This window comes from Columba livia, chromosome 16, assembly GCF_036013475.1.
Source record: "Columba livia isolate bColLiv1 breed racing homer chromosome 16, bColLiv1.pat.W.v2, whole genome shotgun sequence".
In the NCBI taxonomy this organism is placed as follows: domain Eukaryota; kingdom Metazoa; phylum Chordata; class Aves; order Columbiformes; family Columbidae; genus Columba; species Columba livia.
In genome coordinates, this window is record NC_088617.1 from 6,850,551 (window position 1) to 6,866,632 (window position 16,082).

General features: G+C 56.3%; 1 protein-coding gene across 1 annotated transcript; it reads right to left on the reverse strand.

The window, feature by feature from the left end:
- Positions 1 to 1,028: 1,028 nt before the first annotated feature.
- SOX18 (SRY-box transcription factor 18) lies at positions 1,029 to 5,311 on the reverse strand. The gene is made up of 2 exons (XM_065032287.1): positions 4,653 to 5,311; positions 1,029 to 3,015 (listed from the first exon to the last, which is right to left on the reverse strand). Exons 1-2 carry the CDS (start codon positions 5,065 to 5,067, stop codon positions 2,165 to 2,167), a joined length of 1,266 nt encoding a protein of 421 aa, XP_064888359.1. The 5' UTR covers positions 5,068 to 5,311; the 3' UTR covers positions 1,029 to 2,164.
- Between the last annotated feature and the right edge of the window lie 10,771 nt (positions 5,312 to 16,082).

The following is a 16,082-nucleotide window of genomic DNA, read 5'->3' on the forward strand; positions in this document are numbered from 1 at the left end:
TTAATGTTTCCTCCGCCATGCGACGCGCTGCCGGCTTCCCCCGGCACCGCGGGGCAGCTGCGCGAGGGCCGGCGCGTCCATCGCGCCTCCGAACCGTGGGAAGTGACCGCATCCCAGCCCGGACGGTACCTGGAAGTTCGGGGGGATGGAAAATAAGTCAGGGTTTTCTTTTTTTTCCCCTCCACAACCCCCCCTCCTCATCTCCTTCCTCCCGGCCGCTTCGGGGAGCGGAGCCGCTTCCTTTCATAGTCATCGGCGGCAGCACAGGATGCTTCTCATTTGGTGTTGTGTTTGTTTGGTGCGGCGCGGGGTTCTGGCACCCGCCGGGCGCCCGCCAGCCCTCCCGTGTAGGTAGTGAGGTCATTTTTCCATGTATTCCCCTTTTTTACATACTGTATATGGAAAGACAATGAAGCGCCTTTCTGGCGTTTAGTGGGAACACGTCGCCAGCCCCCGGAGTGGTCCCGTTTATTAGCGCTCCGCATTAAACAACAACACACACCAAAAAAAAAGTGAGTCAGGATTTAGTCCTGTTAACACTAATGTGAATTTAATTTAGGAGAAGCTTGAAAATTAATGTCATTTGTTAAATATCCATTTCCCCTAAAAGGCAATTCTTTGCCAACAACAACAAAAAAACTCTTCTATTCAATTTTTTTTTTTTAATAGCCGTTTTTGGCGATATCAGCCTGGTTTAAATCACTTGGCGTTCAAGGAACGGATGCCACTGGGGTTTTATGCAACAGATTGTCATTTCTCCTTTTCAAATTGGACAAAAAACATTACTGTAAATCATAAGAGTGGTTCACGGGAAGGGGATGAAGCTCCGGCAAAGCACCGGCGGCTCTGCACGGCGTGATGACCGAGAAGCGGGCGGGCTCCTACATGTGGTACTTTCTTCCAGCTCCAAGAAACAGAGTGAAAGCATCAGAGCAACAGGCTCTCTTTTGGGGGAATTTCGCAGGAAAATGGGGGTTAGCCATGAGGACCACGCACCGATGCGCTGGCAATAACCACACCGAGGCTCGTTTTGGAGGAGGATATCACATGTTTTTATTACGTTTTAATCTGAGAACAGCTGCTTTTCCTGCAGAACGCGCCTCTGGGCGTCCCGTCCTGTCCCGGTGCCGGTGCCGCCGGCTCAGCCGTGCTCACCGAGCCCCGGGCGGCTGATGGGGCGGCAGCCTGGAAATTAATACATTTGCCAGGTTGTCAAAACATTAATCAACGGATACAAAAATCTGGAAATGGTTGGGACAACATGTATTTGCGGAAAATATGTGTTCACACAACAAGCACACAAGATGGGAACAATTATATGAAGATGTTTTAATAATTAACCAGTATAAAACAGTTTGCTCTCCATACAGTTCTAGACAATAAAAGTGTTTGCAGTCATATTTTTCTTCTATACAAAATTCCAGTCAATTGTTCCACAACATTTACATTGTCATTCGCTTTTCACAAAATATCTCCTTTTTCCCCCCATTTTTTTTTCAAATCCAGCTTTGCTACATAAATGCTTTAGATCTCATGGATATCCCTTGATTTATTTTTAAAAAGTCTAATAAAAAAAAACCCCAAAGACATTAAATACCATTTTATATATAAAAATGCTTAGTAAAAATATAGTTTTGTTGCCCAATTAAAATATATTGCTGAGAATACAGTAAAAACTGTCCTAAAGCCCACCCCTAACAGGCGCCGACACTTTTTACGGCCCCAGCAAAGTCTTCCTAAAAGTTTCCCCCCCCCTCCAAGTTCGCCTGCCCTTGGGTCAAATACTGGGGGGCAAGTTGCTTCGGCTCGTCCTGGTGGTGGTTGTTTCAGGCAGGATTTACTGGAATTGGCTTAAAAAATGCCCCTTGGAGCTGGTGGGAGCTACAGCTACACCCTGCCGAGGGCTGGACTGGGAGCGCGGTGGGACGGCTAGTGCTTGGGAAAGGCGTCTATTGTGTTATATAGTTATATGGTATATCAGTGAGTTCAGCATGGTTTTTCTCTAAAAAAAAAATTTAAAACAAAAAAAAATGAACGAAAGAAAGCGATGCATTTAATGAGATACTCTAAATATTATGGAGCTCGTGGTTAAAGGAGGATGGCTTTTTGTTTTTAACGGAGAGCCGGGGCTCTCACGGTGAGAGCATCGGGCGGCGGGGCCAACCTAACCGGTGATGCAGGGGCTATAGTAAACTGCACTGCTGGCGTCGGACAGCGCGGATATCAAGCTGCTCTCCTCGCAGGAGATGCTCCTAGGAGTCACTTTGGACAGGGAGACATGGTAAGGGAGTCCCGAGGCTTCGGGACGAGTCCTGCTCATGTTCAAATATTGATCAAACTCGTTGCGATCAACGTCTGTCCAGAGCTCGGTTTGGTTCAAGTGATCCACGCTCTCCATGTGATGGGCTTCGGGTGGGGGCGAGAGCTGGCCCAGGTGGGCGGAAAGCCCGTTCTGAGTTCCCGAGCACATCTGGTTGTAGTATATGCTGGAAGGATGGGGAGTCCTCATGGCGTCCGCCAAGTGCGATGGGGTCTGCGCGTAGGGCACAGCCACGTCCCGCCCCATGCACTTCTCCTGGGGAAACTCCATCTGGTGATGGTGGTGGTAGCCGCGAAAGGGCATCATGTTGCAGTCATCCTGCATGTGCGGAGGGAAAAACGCCGGCTCGGTCTGTTCCAAGACATCCAAGGGAGACATCTCAGGAGTTGGCAAGCCATAGTTTTCAATATCCGACCCCATGGAGTGGAGTTCTCTGAAGTGGTTAAGTGGGGGAGGCTGGGGGTGGCCCGGCTGGCTGCCGCCATGGTGACTCATGCTGAAGTTGTCACTGCAAGGCTGGGAAAGGTTATGCAGGAGGATATTGGGTTCCATCCTCTTGATTTTCTTGGCTTGCTTCTTTCTCCTTGGGCGGTACTTGTAGTTGGGGTGATCCTGGAGATGCTGGATTCGCAGCCGCTCTGCCTCTTCCACGAAGGGACGCTTGTCACTGGCGCTCAGTGCTTTCCATGATTGGCCTGGAAGGGGAAAGCAAAGCTCTGTGACACTGCCTCGGCCACCTGGCCCTGGCTGGGGCATGGGGACACCCGGGGAGAGGGAGCCTTTGGGGTGGGAAGGGCTCCCTCAGCCACTTTGGTGCCTGACCGTGGTCCTGGTGCTGGCACAAGGAGGGGCTGGGAACTGGGAGCCCAAGCAGGGCTGTCCCTCCATCCCAGCAACAGGTTCAGGCTGTGCCCAGCACTTCAGCACAGCGGGAGAATGGGGGTGCAAAGCCGGGGGGGAGCGCAGCAATCCCCCTACCAGGGCAGGGGATTTTGCCTCCCGCTGCCCCTCAGTACATCCTGGTCCTCTGGGGTGGCTGCTTCCCTGCATCCTGCATCCACAGCCCCACTCCTCCACAGCCCAAATTGCTCATCCCTAAACCCCACAGCTCTGTATTCTGAATCCCATGTCCCCGCACCCTGTAGCCCCGTGTCTCCGCATCCTGCTGCCTTGTCTGGCCATATCCTGCTTCCCGTAGTCCCGCATCCTGCAACTCTGTCTACCCATATCCTGCTTCCCGTGTTCCCACATCCCGCATCCTACGGTCGTGCATCCCGCATCCTGCAGCCCTGTATTCCCATATCCTGCATCCCTGCAGCTGCATACCCCACAGCCCTGCATCTTTGCATCCCACAGCTGTTTCCCTGTATCTCATGCGTGTGTAGCTCTGTATCCTCACATCCGACAACCCACAGCCCCATATTCCCACATCCTAATCCCACATCCCACAGCCCTGTAGTGCTGCACCCCACAGCCCTCGATCCTGCAGCCCTGCATCCTTACAGCCCGTGTCCTCACACTCCCACATCCTTGCAGCCCACAGCCAACATCCCTTCATCCCATCTCCCTACAGCTCGCATCCCGCAGCCCTTTAACCTTGCAGCCCCCAGCACCCCACCCTTCTAACTCAGTTCCTGCACTCCCATATACTCACAGCATGCCCCTCCCTGTCCTGTACCCTTGCAGTGCACATGCCGATACCCCGTACCCCTGCAACCCACATCCCCAGCCCCTTATCTCTGCGTTCTGCTCCCCTGTACCCCTGCAACTCACATCCTCAGTCCTATAGCCCTGCACTCCAACGCCCCATACCCCTGCAGTGTATATCCCCAGCCCTGTAACACTACCTTGTACCCTTGCAGCCCACATCTCTGACCCTTAACTGTCTACCCCTACGTGCCTAGCTCTGCATCCCCGCATCCCTGCATCCTCAGCCCCACACCCTCACATCTCACAGCCCTACACTCTTGCAGCTCTCATCCCCAGCTCCATCCCTGCATCCCTAGTCCCATACACCCACATTCCTGCATCCAGAACCCCATATCCCTGCATCTCCAGAACCCCGCATTTCTGCATCCCAACATCCTGAGCCTCATCCCCAGCCCAGTATCCCCACATTCCACAGTCCTACACTCTTGCAGCCTCCATCCTCAGTCCCACACCCCCACATTCCCGCACCCCCAGCCCCATAACCCCACATCCCCAGCCCCATACCCCCGTATCCCTGCATCCTCAGCTCCATATCCCCACATCACTGCACCCCCAGCCCCATAACCCCGCATCCTCACCCCCCCAGCCCCGCACCCCTCCTCCCGCAGCCCGTCCCGCTCACCCAGCATCTTGCTGAGCACGGCGTTGTGCAGGTCGGGGTTCTGCTGCGCCAGCCGCTTGCGCTCATCCTTCGCCCAGACCATGAAGGCGTTCATGGGCCGGCGGATGCGGGAATCCTCGCCGGCCTTGCCCTCGGCCCGGCCCGCCGGGGGGCTGTATCCATAGCCCGGCTCGGGGCTGGGCGTGCGGCTGGGGGCCGCGCCGGGGCCCGTGCCGGGGGCCGCTCCGCCGGGGCCGGGGCCGAAGGCGAAGCCGGGCTCGGGGCTGGGCGTGCGGCTGGCGGGGGAGGCGGCTCCCGGGGGGCGCGGGAAGGCGAGCCCGGGCTCAGCGGCCGGCACGGCGGCGGTGACCCATGAACAGTCGCCCCGGGGTTGCGATATCTCCTCTCGGCAGTAGTTAGACTCAGATATATTCATTCCAGCTGGACAGCACTTTGTGTCCGACCCGACCGGGTGCCGGAGAGAGAAAAAACGGGTCCCGCCGCGTTCCACCGGGTCCAGCAGCCGCCGAGCAGCAGCCCCGCCGCTCGCCTCGCTCGCCTGCGCTTCGGGGGGATTTGGGGTCGGCTCGGTTTGTTTTGGTTTCTTTTCTTTCTTTCTTTTTTTTTCCTCTTTTATTTTTTTTTTCCCCCTTTTCCCCCCCAAAAAAAAACTTTTGGGATGATGCTGGGCTGGAAGGGGCAAAATATAGCCGGGCTGGACCAATCAGCGGGGCGGAGGGGAGGAGGAGGAGGAGAGGGAGAGGAGGAGGAGGAGATGAGGGGGAGGAGAAGAAGGAGGAGGAGGTGGAGATGAGGGGGAGGATGAGGAGGAAGGGGGGCGTCCCCAGGCACCAGCAGGAAGAGCCACCCGGAGAGGGCCGGTCTGGGACCAGTGTGGACGCTGCTGCCCAGTTCCCTTCCTTCCAAGGAGGAGGGTTGTTAATTTTTTCTCTCTCTTCCTTTCCTTTCCTTTCCTTTCTTTCTTTTTTTTTTTTTTTTTTTTTTTTCCTTTGCAATCCTCTTTTCTGACTACTTTCGATGTGCCCGCTTCTCCCGCAGCAGCGCCGAGCCCAGCCAGGGAAGTGTTGAGATTTGCCTGCCCGGGCGCTGCTTTGCAGGCAGACAAGGATGCTCGGGGCTTTGCATTTGTTCTTCTTACGACTTATTTCGCGTGTGTATTTTTGTCAGCATTCCCCGCCCGGGGTCGGGAGCAGCCCTGGGGTGAAAGCAGGGGCGAGCCCTCTTCCCCATACAATTTTCCTATGGGAATTTCATTGCTGGGGGGAAGAAACATCTCCTTGCTTTTAAGCAGCATTCACATTAAAAGAAACACGTTTTCAGCCTGGTGTCCTAGGGGCTGTTGAGGAATGGTGTGTTCACTGGTAGCTGGGGGATTGTGGCTAAAACCTGCCGAGCTGTGCTGCTGGCGCTGGCACGGCCGTGCTGTCACCGCAGGCACCGCGGGCACAGCAGCACGCCCACAACACGCTGCCATCCGAGAAGCAACGTGTCCCCCGCCACAGGGTCACGGCTCCACTTGCTCGGCTGCCGTCCAGCAGAGATTTGCTGTGCCAAAAGCCAGGGTAGGTGGTCTGAAGGTCCTTCCTGCCCTTGGCATGGCAGAGTTATGAACTCTGCAGGACCTGTTCACAAGCTGCGAGACCTGCCTGAATGCTGTCCCTGCTGCCCAGAATCCCTCCGGCTATGGGGTGATGTGTGAAAGGTGCCCCAGTGTCAGTATCTGCCTCCAAGGCCCCTCTGGCTGCAGACGTGCCTGAGACCCCAACCTGAAATGTGAACGTCAGCCTTGGGAAGACTTGGGGCGCCGGGTTGCGCAAGAGCCCGGCTCCCAGCCTGCTCGCAGTGGTGGGGTATTGCATGCCATGGTTTCTGTGTGTCTGGAAGTGATTTGAAAAAGTCGATCTGCTGTTAACCCTAAAGAAAACAAAGGCCTTAAAAAATAAGTTGTCTCATTTATTCAGTTGCTAGCCAGGAGAGATAGAGGTTCCAGGCTAGATTTCCTTCACGTTTCTGGAGACTCTTATTAAAATTTTGCAAGAGCAAATCAGTACCAGTCCATGGGAGAGCCCGTACGGCTGCAAGGAGCCTGTTCTCTCCTCTCCCTCATCCTGCCCTGGCCGTACAGCCAAGGATGGAGCTGGAGCACTGCGATGCAGGAGGGACAGCCACATGTCACTGCCTGGAGTAGAGTCCCCAAGCTACCAGTGGCTTTGGCTCTTTGCCCCTGCCCTGGGAGCAGCAAGGTGGGTGCTGGGGTAGCTTGGGACCTCCAGCCCAGGACCTGCAGCTGCTTGTGGGGTAAAGTGAGCAGCCTTTGGGGCAGCTGGTCTGGGCAGCTGCTGGAGACAATCCAGACACATCCCCCCGCACTGATCCTGGTCCTTCTCCCAGGCTTTGGCTGAGCACATGGCGCTTTCCCTGGTCACATCCACCCTGTGGCCTCCCCTGTGGCCTCAGCAGCACCCATGGCCTCTGAGTGGGCTCAGAGCTGCCCTGGCTGGACCTGGTGCCACCAGTTGACATTTGGGACATGGGGATGAGCTGCAGAGGGGTGGGAGTGGGGACAGCTCAGATTTTCGCAGCCCTGGAAATGATGCTAAGAGAAGCACATGGGGTCTATGCCCGGCTCAGCTTTCCCAGAGGTGGGACACACAAAACCCCAGCAGCACAGCCCCTCCTGTCACCCCGCTGCCCCAGCGACACAGGGAGGTGGCAGGGGGTGCTGGTGACCCCCCGACCCCAGCTTCTGAGCGGCCGCATCTGCAACGGCGTGTGGGGAGGAAGCGCTGGACATCCCTGGGCAGAGATAACATCGGTCTGTGCCAGATGGGTGACCTCCCCCTGCACCCTCCTCGCCGGGTCTGGCGTCGGGCGAGCTGGACGGCGGCCCAGCACACAGCCTCAGGAGCTGTAGGTTTTATTTTTTTATTTCCCTCCCCCCAGCTTTATTGGGCTGGCTGCTTGCTGTCCCAACCCCGGCCCCTGGTTTCCTTTCCTAGCATCCCGCACAGCCCAGCACCACACCTAGCAGAGGAAGCATGGTAGGGACGGCAGCCTCCACTCCAGGCACAAAGGCATTTTCCCTCCCTGCCCCCAGCCCCTGCCTCTTGCTGCTGCTTATTCCATTGAGCCAGGTCTGATGCTGAGCTTCCACCTGCCTAAAAATAGACTTGGCACCACCTGGACCATCCCAAGGGGCCTCAGGGATTTGGGGGCTTGAGGGAAGGTGGTGGGGATGGCAAGAATGTAAGAGTGAGCGCTGCTAGCTGAGCCTGGTGGATATTTCTACTGCTGATGGCTGCAGGTGGGTACAGCATCCCCAGGCTGGGCTAGGGGCTGTGCAACCAAATCCAAGGGATTTACCCTCAAAATTTGCACCCAGGCTACAGAGGCAGCAGGTGGATGCTGGCAGAGTCCCTGCAGCACAGCAGCAGGAAAACCCTGAACCCTGATGGGAAAATTGCTTTTAATTCTCATTTTGTAGAGGGTGCAAGGAACCAGGGGAGCAGTGAATGGGGCAGGAGAATGAGCTGTCCCCAGGCCTGGGTGCGGGTTCTGCACCCTCTGCAGCTCACACCTTCTTCACAGCCTCACTTCTAGATGTGTTAATCACCAGGCAATTACCGGTGTGGGGCTGTTGCCCCCTTGTCTCCAGTTGGATGAATATTTCACAGGAAGAGATTTCTTATTAATTACAGCTGATAATTATCTCAAGGCCACACCGCACAGGTACCCAGGGTGGATGGAGGTGACCTACCCCAACTCCTTCATCCCAAAGGAGATGACCTTTACCGGGCGGTCGAGGGGAGCGGGGGCACCTGTGCCGGGCTGCTTGGTGCCACTGCGGGACGCCTGGGCTGGCAGCTTCCCTGGCACCCCAAAAGGTGCCCCCACGCCAGTGGGTCCCATGGGCTCGCCCGGGGCCATTGCAGGTTTGCTGGAACAAAGGCTTCCCGAAGAAAGGCGCTTCCTGGCGAGCAAAGGACTCGGGACCCGGGCTGTGTGGGATGCTAGCTGGAAGGCTGAAGTCATCTGCTGGGAAATGCTGCGTTTCACCGGAGCCTCCCTTTGTCCAGGGTGCAACTGACCGCCCGGTTTCCTCGGGGACAAATGGTTCAGTGGGTCAGGCAGAGCTGGCAAGCTCCGAGCAAGCCGGCCGGGGGCTGCCGGGCAATGCTGGATGGCATCTGTGTTAGGAGCATTCCAACAGCAGCCATGGGCTGCAAAGGTGACATGTCCCCTGTGTCCCCAGCTGGGGACCAGCCTCTTTCTGATCTGAGCTGGGTGGAGAATGAGTGGCCGCAGATGGCCCCAGCCCAGGGAATGACCAGCTCAGCTGTTTTCTGCTCATTTGCTCTTTTTATTGGCTTCCAGCTTCTGACAAGCGAAGGGCACTGTGGACGGCGTGAAGGTGTCCTGGACTCACTGTCACCTGGCCCCACTGTCACCCACACTGGTAGCTCCCTGATGACTGTGGGACTGGGCTGGCTGAGCCCGGCGATCAGCCACCACATCCGAGGAAGCGGAGAAAGCTGACTTTCTTTTCCAGCTCTTTCCAATAAGCGGAGGTCAACCTTGTTTATACAGGATTATAACTGGAACGACAACAGTATTACCCATTGTGAGAGCAGTGAAACCTAAAGCTAACCCGAAAAAGCTGTTGGTCTGCACAGATGTGGCTGTTGCAGCATCCCAGGTGGTGGCTGGAGCCCTTGGTCCGCACAGGGGCCAACCTGCCTCCCCTTCCCCTGCCATTGCCCTGCCATGGCCCTGACTCCCTGGTGATGGTCCCATCAGCTCAGGGTGCTGCAATTCCAGCTGCATCACTCTGTGTTTGCTCCCTCTGAAACCCAGGGTGCAGCCCCCACACCTCGAGCATCTTATGAGTCTGATGGGGAGCAGCTGAGGGACCTGGGGGGTTCAGCCTGGAGAACAGGAGCTGAGGGGAGACCTTCTTATCTCTGAACTGCCTGAAAGGAGGTTGGAGCCCAGGGAGATTGGGCTCTGCTCCCAAGGAACAAACGCCAGGACCAGAGGAAACAGCCTCAAGTTGTGCCAGAGGAGACTGAGGTCAGAAATTTGGGGATAATTTCTTCCCGGAAAGGGCTTTTGGGCATTGGAACAGGCTGCCCAGAGCAGTGGTGGAGTCACCATCCCTGGAGGGGTTGAACAGACATGGAGATGAGGTTCTCAGGGACATGGATTAGTGACAGGGGCGGGTGAATGGTTGGACTCCATGATGTTGAGGGTGTCTTCCAAGCAAAATGATTCCGTGATTCTATGTGAGCAAAGCTGCTGGCAATCCCACCCACAGTGCTCGCAAGCACCAGGAAAGGCTTCGGCACGGAGCACGGGGAGGGCTGAGCGTGCTGGGGCGTGCGGGGCTGCAGGCGCTGCAGCCGGTAGCTGCTTGCGGCAGTGGTGGTTGCGTTAATACTCGGTTCACATCACGGAGAGAGCCCAGGCTTTTAGGAAGGAAAGTCTTACAGTTCTACCAACTATTTCAAGACTCCCATAAACACATTTTTTGGTTCAGCATTAATGAATTACCTCAATGCAGAGCCGCTCATGCCAAATACATGAATACAGAGTGTAGAAAAGCCGCCGAGAAGCAGATTTGGCTGCCGTTCAGCTGCTCCGATCGGCACAATTTCTTTTCTGGATTATAGCAAGCAAATGCACTCTGCCCGTGGCACTGCATCCTCCCAGGAACGGGCAGCTGGCCGACAGTTGGGCTGCACAGAGCCTGGGCATGCCGGGGTTATTTGCTGCTTCCATCACTCCAGTTGGCAGCAAACGCTGCTCGCTGGTGTCTGCGCAGGAGACGTGGCCAAGAACTGGGATCCTGCTCTCTCTGCGTGCCCAGGCTGGCTGCTCCGAGCTGCCCAGCCTCCTCCTGGCTACTAGAAAACTGCAATTGGGAGGATTTCTGAGCCTGATTTTTTTCAGGGGGAGGTGGGTCGGGGCTGCCCATCTGTGGCCGTGCAGCCACGTGTGCCCACGAGCAGCACGACTGGGTGAGGATCCTCCGTGGCTCCTCTCCATGGAACAGAGAATCCTCACCTGCATCCTTGGTGAGTGTGTCCCCCCCTTTCCTCCAACAGCAATGGCTCTGCCATGCTGGGGACTGCCGGAGGATAATGTGCCCCCCAGGAAAAGCACAGAACCCCCACCTTGTGCAGAAGCCTTTTTCACTGGGGTTCTGCTCTTGTGTTCCAAACCTCTGCACCCCACTGGGTGTTTGCTCATCCCTCGCTCTTCCAGCATCATGCAGCTGAAAGCATCATGGATAAACAGGCTTGCATTACATTGTGGATGAGAATTTCAAGGAGGGGAATTAAGGAAGGACACACAGCCACGACACCTCCACTGCTTTGCACCCCAGGAGCTTGTCAGCAAGGGCTGAGTTGGTTGTTACCTCCCTGCTCCCTAAAATGAAGCTCTGCAGCAGGCGAGCAGGGGAGAGGGGGTGTCTGGCTGCCCCCTGCGCCCGTCGTCTCCCTCGCTGGGAGGGCTCATGCAGCAGCGCAGGACGTCTCCATCTGGGAAAGGTTTGCTGTTCTCAAGAGCTGCTGTGGCTCCCGACATGGTTTAACTTAGCGAGAGGCATTACCTCACCGGCCCGCCGCAGATGGCAGATGGCTGGGGGCTGTGCCGCACTCCCCTCTCCCTGCTTCATCTGCAGCCCCTGAACCCAGTGCTTTCTGCTTGGGTTTGCCATGTGCTGGCCAGTTTGCTCACAGGACCTCTGGAAGGCAGTCACCCAGTTTTGGAGCATCACTCCCGTCAGGCCTGCAGGAAGGGGAGCCCTTTGCAGCATCCCTGGAGAAACGGGAACCCTTTGTTGCATCTCTGGAGGAAGAGGAGCCCTTTGCAACACCCCAGGCACTGACAACCTTTGCCAAAACTCACAGCCCATCTCCTTGCACACAGGTGCTCGTGGCCACCTCTTTGCTTTGCCAAGACTTTCGGCACCCGTAAGCAAGGGTAAGGATGTTGCTGAGTGCAACCGTACCTTCATATAGGCAGGGAAACCCTGAGTGCTAAACCTAAGTGGAAGAGTTTTGGCTCAGAAGTGGGGAGATGCTGCCATGGCTCTGTGCCTCAGTTTCCCCACATGCTGTGCAGGTCATGGGGCAACCCAGCCTCTCCTTGGGCCTTTTAGAGGCAACAATCTCCCCAGCAAAGGGCAGGATGTATTAGGGTAATTTGGACTGGGTGTTTCTTTTTTGAGAAAGAACAGTAATAATAATAATAATAATTACAATAATACTACTAAAAATGAAGAAAAAGGCCTGAGAGCTTTCCTTCCCTGCAAGCAGAGGAGCAACTTTTCTTTTTCAGTGCTGTACTGGGGACATTAAGGGAAGGAAAGGAGTACAAATGTGCTGCATTTGCAGCTCAAAGCCTCAGGAACTGTGACATTCCACCCCCATAAATTAGCCTAAAAGTGAAATTTAAAAGCTTGCACAGGCAGCATCTTTCTCTTTGCTTTCTGATTTCAGAGCATCCTTTGAGCTGAAGCTCAAGGAAAAACAGCAGCGAAACTCCTCAGCAGTAGAGCTGGAGCTGGGGGATGCTCTGAGCAGCTGCAGGGGGTTCTGGTGCATGGGTGCAGGGTGGGAGGAGGAGGAGGATGGTGTGGACCCCCCAGGGATGAAGGCTGTGCTGATCCCGGGGATCCCAGCGGCTGGTGGGGTGCAGGGGGATGGTGGGGAAGGGCTCCAAGGCAAAGGCTTTGTTCGCAGGCCAGCCAGGAGTGTGCAAGGGCCGCCGGATTCCAGCGTTTCTCCTCCACGTCGCTCCCGCTGTGTGCGGGAGCCGGGCCAAGGTGGAGCACGGCGGGGTGGAGCGGGTCCCCGAGGACGGCAGGGGCTGGCTGGCCGCGTGTTTAGCCCTTAAATTGCCTGGGAAAGCAGCTCCATCTTTCCATCTCTCTCCGGGGATCTTCTCTCACCCAAGCTGAGGCTGTTTCCCAGGCTGTTTGCACCAAACACCTCCAGCTCTGCCCTCCAACCAACCTTACTCAGATCTGAAAATGCTTGGGAAGGATAAGCAAAGGCTCAGAACAGAACAGCCCTTCGTGGCGTGCTGGAGCTGCAGAAATAAGGTTAAAGGCTCTTATCTGATGGAGCTGCAGCCTTGCCAAAGCCTGTTGCTATCAGCTCAGGACACATGTGCTATTGGCAAAGCTTCGGGGACACAATAATACAAACAGTTTTCATTGTCGAGTCAACAATGATGGGAGAAGGAGCCTGGTGCTATTACCGGTATAAAAGGCACGCTGTAGGAAAGCTCAGGACAGGAGGATGCAGTCGGGATCGACAGCAGGATTCAGCAGATTACAGTTCTATTTGTATTCGGGAAGGAGAAACCTTCCATCCCCAGTGGGCTGGAGCCAGAAGGACGGAGCTGGGTGCGGGGGGGTTCAGGCTGCAAGAAAAAACTCTTGGAGCAGCTGCAGCAAAGTGCTGATGGCAGCGGGTTTGGGTGAGGGCAGGAGGCAGGTTTGCAGGGTGTCAGCCTGAGGTTGCACTCTGCCAGCTCCTGAGATGTCACCCAGGGAAATAAACTCTGTAATGGATGGAGCAGAGGCTGCAGTAACAGCCAGCGGCTTGCAGGGTCCCTCCGCATCCCCTCGTTACAAAGCTCATGTATTTGAAAACACCCACGGTGGTGTGTGCAGGGTGGGTGGGTGATTCAGCCAATGATGCACCCTGTCCCCACTGTCATTTGGGCAGAGATGAGGATGATGGGGAGAAGGTTGGTGTCTCTGCAAGGGGCATGGGGTACCTCTGGGTATCGCAGGGTGAAGCATCCTTCCAAAGGGGGTTGGAGCAAAGGGGTTCGATCTCTTCTCCCAAGGAACAAAGCAATAGGATGAGAGGAAATGGCCTCAAGTTGTGCCAGGGGAGGTTGAGGTTGGATCTTGGGAACAATTTCTTCCCGGAAAGGGCTGTCGGGCATTGGAACAGGCTGCCCAGGGCAGTGGTGGAGGGGTTGAACAGATGTGGAGATGAGGTTCTCAGGGACATGGGGTAGTGCCAGGGGTGGGGTAACAGTTGGGCTTGATCTTGAGCGTCTTTTTCAACCAAAACAATTCTGTGATTCTGTAACACCCATGTTGCATGCCCCACACTCTTCCTCCTCTGCCTTCCTGGGCTCCTGTCAATCCAAATGGGGCATGGACGCACTCCTGGGCTGGCTTGGGTGTGTGGGTGGATAAGTGGGATGGGAGGATGAGCAGGATGGGGGCATCATCCTGCCCAGCACAGCACCCCCCCAGAGCAGCCCCCATGGCTCTGCCTGCCCCAGCCCCAGTGCTGTTCCATGCCCTTGGGACCCAGGCAAGGTCCTGATGCCTGGTGCCACACACCAGGGAGGGCACAGAGAGGGTGATGAAGGGTTTCAGGACCCAAAGCACAAGACAGAGGGTCTCCAACCACCCAATTTGCAGGCTGCAGTGAAGTGGGGTCAGCAGATGGGGCACTGGGATGAAGGCACGGTGCCATCCCGCATCCTCGGTGGTGGATGGTAAGATGACGGGCAGCATTGCCTTGTCCGTGCCCATGGTGGTGAGGAAGAGGATGCAGTTGTCATTCCATGGAGCAGGGGGACAGTGAGCACAAAAGCCTCCACACCATGGGGTGCTGTGAGGAGCTGGAAAGCCAGGCAGGTCAGGAGCTTATTGGCTGCTGCCAGGCCCTGAGCAGGGCCAGGGCGGCTGTTCCCACCGGCTCAGGGATGGCAGGCAGCGGCCGGGAAGCAGGAAACCCGACGCAGCCAGCAAGTCTGTCCTCCTCAGCCTTCTCCGGGTGTTCTCGGGAACAATGCACCCCGCTGCAGGGACGCCATGAGACTGGTCCCCCTGTGTTGGGGACACCACAAAGGTGGTCCTCCCACATCATCTGCAGCCCCTCATGGCCACCTGGCACCCACGCTGGCATCCTGGCCACTGCACCATGCTGGGTGCTGCTCCCCATCTGCATGGGCTGAGGGATGGTGCAGGTTTTCCACCTTTTGCACGGGGATTTGGGGTGTCTGGTGCATCACTGTGAGGTCTGAAGAGGGGAAAACCCTGGGGCGCATTGGCTGCAGGCTGCACTGCTCTGGCACCACTGTCCTGCCATGCCCCTGCTGCTGTGGCACCTCCCTAGATGGCACATCTGGCCCCAGAAAGACAGATGTGCAGGGCACACAGGGTGGTGAGCCCCAGAGCAAGCCCATGGAGAAAGGACAGCTGTGCCAGCTGCTGGCCTGGCCCTCTCCCACCTCATTAAATACCTGCCTTCAGCATCCAGCCCTGCCTGCCCGAGTGCCCAAATATTCCATATGAAAGTGGCAACAGCGATTACTCAAACGTGCCAAAGAAAAACTCCGGCAGACTGAGGCGCTCAGTGATGCCATGAGATGCAGAAGAGTCTCTCTGTGCTGGGGCTCCCCTGAGATGAGGGGGCCAGGAGCCCCATTTCTAGGCTCCCAGCTCAAGCAGCCGGGGATGGTTTTGCCTCTGGTCCCTGCTGTGAAGGCAGCGGGTGCCAGAGTAGGGTGACAGCAGCCAAGCGAGGGGCTGCAAATGGGGTGTCTGGGCCAGGACAAGGCGCCTAGTCGCGAACACCCGGAGGGAGAGCCATTTCCTGAGCATGGCCCCAAGGACTCCGCTCTGCCTCTCCCTCCACCCTACCCAGCACACCCTTGTTTTTGCAGAGGTGCCTCTGTGCCGGGGACGTGGACGCTGCCTTTGCCAGCGGCTGGCAGTGATGTCTGCAATGGTGCTGACAGCCCGGCTGGCATGTTTTCCCCCAGGGAGGCTTTAGCAGGAGGCCGTGCATTTCTGGGAATTGTGTCGGGCAGGGAAGGAGGTTTATTGTTCGAGCTGCGAGTGTGCGAGTGTGCGGTGCGCTGATGAGATCAGGGCTTGGTGCTTGGTGGTGGGGCAGCAGAGCCGTCGCTGGTGCTGCTGATGGGGTGATAAGGGGAGAAGGTTCTTATCTGCAGTCCCATCGCTGCGGGGAGGGCTGGAGAGCAGAGGGCACAGCAAACCCCGGTGACCTGGCTCTGCTTGGCCTCACCATGCAGTTAGCACAAGGCAAAGGGATGTCCAGGGGGTTGTGAAGGTGGTGTTGGAGGCAGGGAGCACGCTGGTGCTGACTCCAGACATGCAGACTCTTCCTTCCAGTCCTCCCAGTTCACCCAGCAGCCCTCTCAGGTACAGGATTGCCCCAGGAACTCCGGTAGCTTGTAAGTGTAATAGTATAATAATTAACACCAGTCTGGTGTTCTTCACATGTCCTTAATCCTCATTTCTATATGCATCAGCAAACGAAGGCAAGCTGTTCCTTAGATCATATATAGGACTAGTCAGACCTATTCTAAAAAATACTCTAGAATTTGCCTATAGTATGCTGGATATTTTTCTAAAGAATTCTG

Bases quoted from the DNA above. Each gene is read 5' to 3' on its own strand.
- SOX18 (XM_065032287.1), bottom strand. From the start codon at position 5,067: ATGAATATATCTGAGTCTAACTACTGCCGAGAGGAGATATCGCAACCC. The intron at 3,016-4,652 runs GTGAGCGGGACG...TTCCCCTTCCAG, and splicing joins CGTGCTCAGCAAGATGCTGG to GCCAATCATGGAAAGCACTG.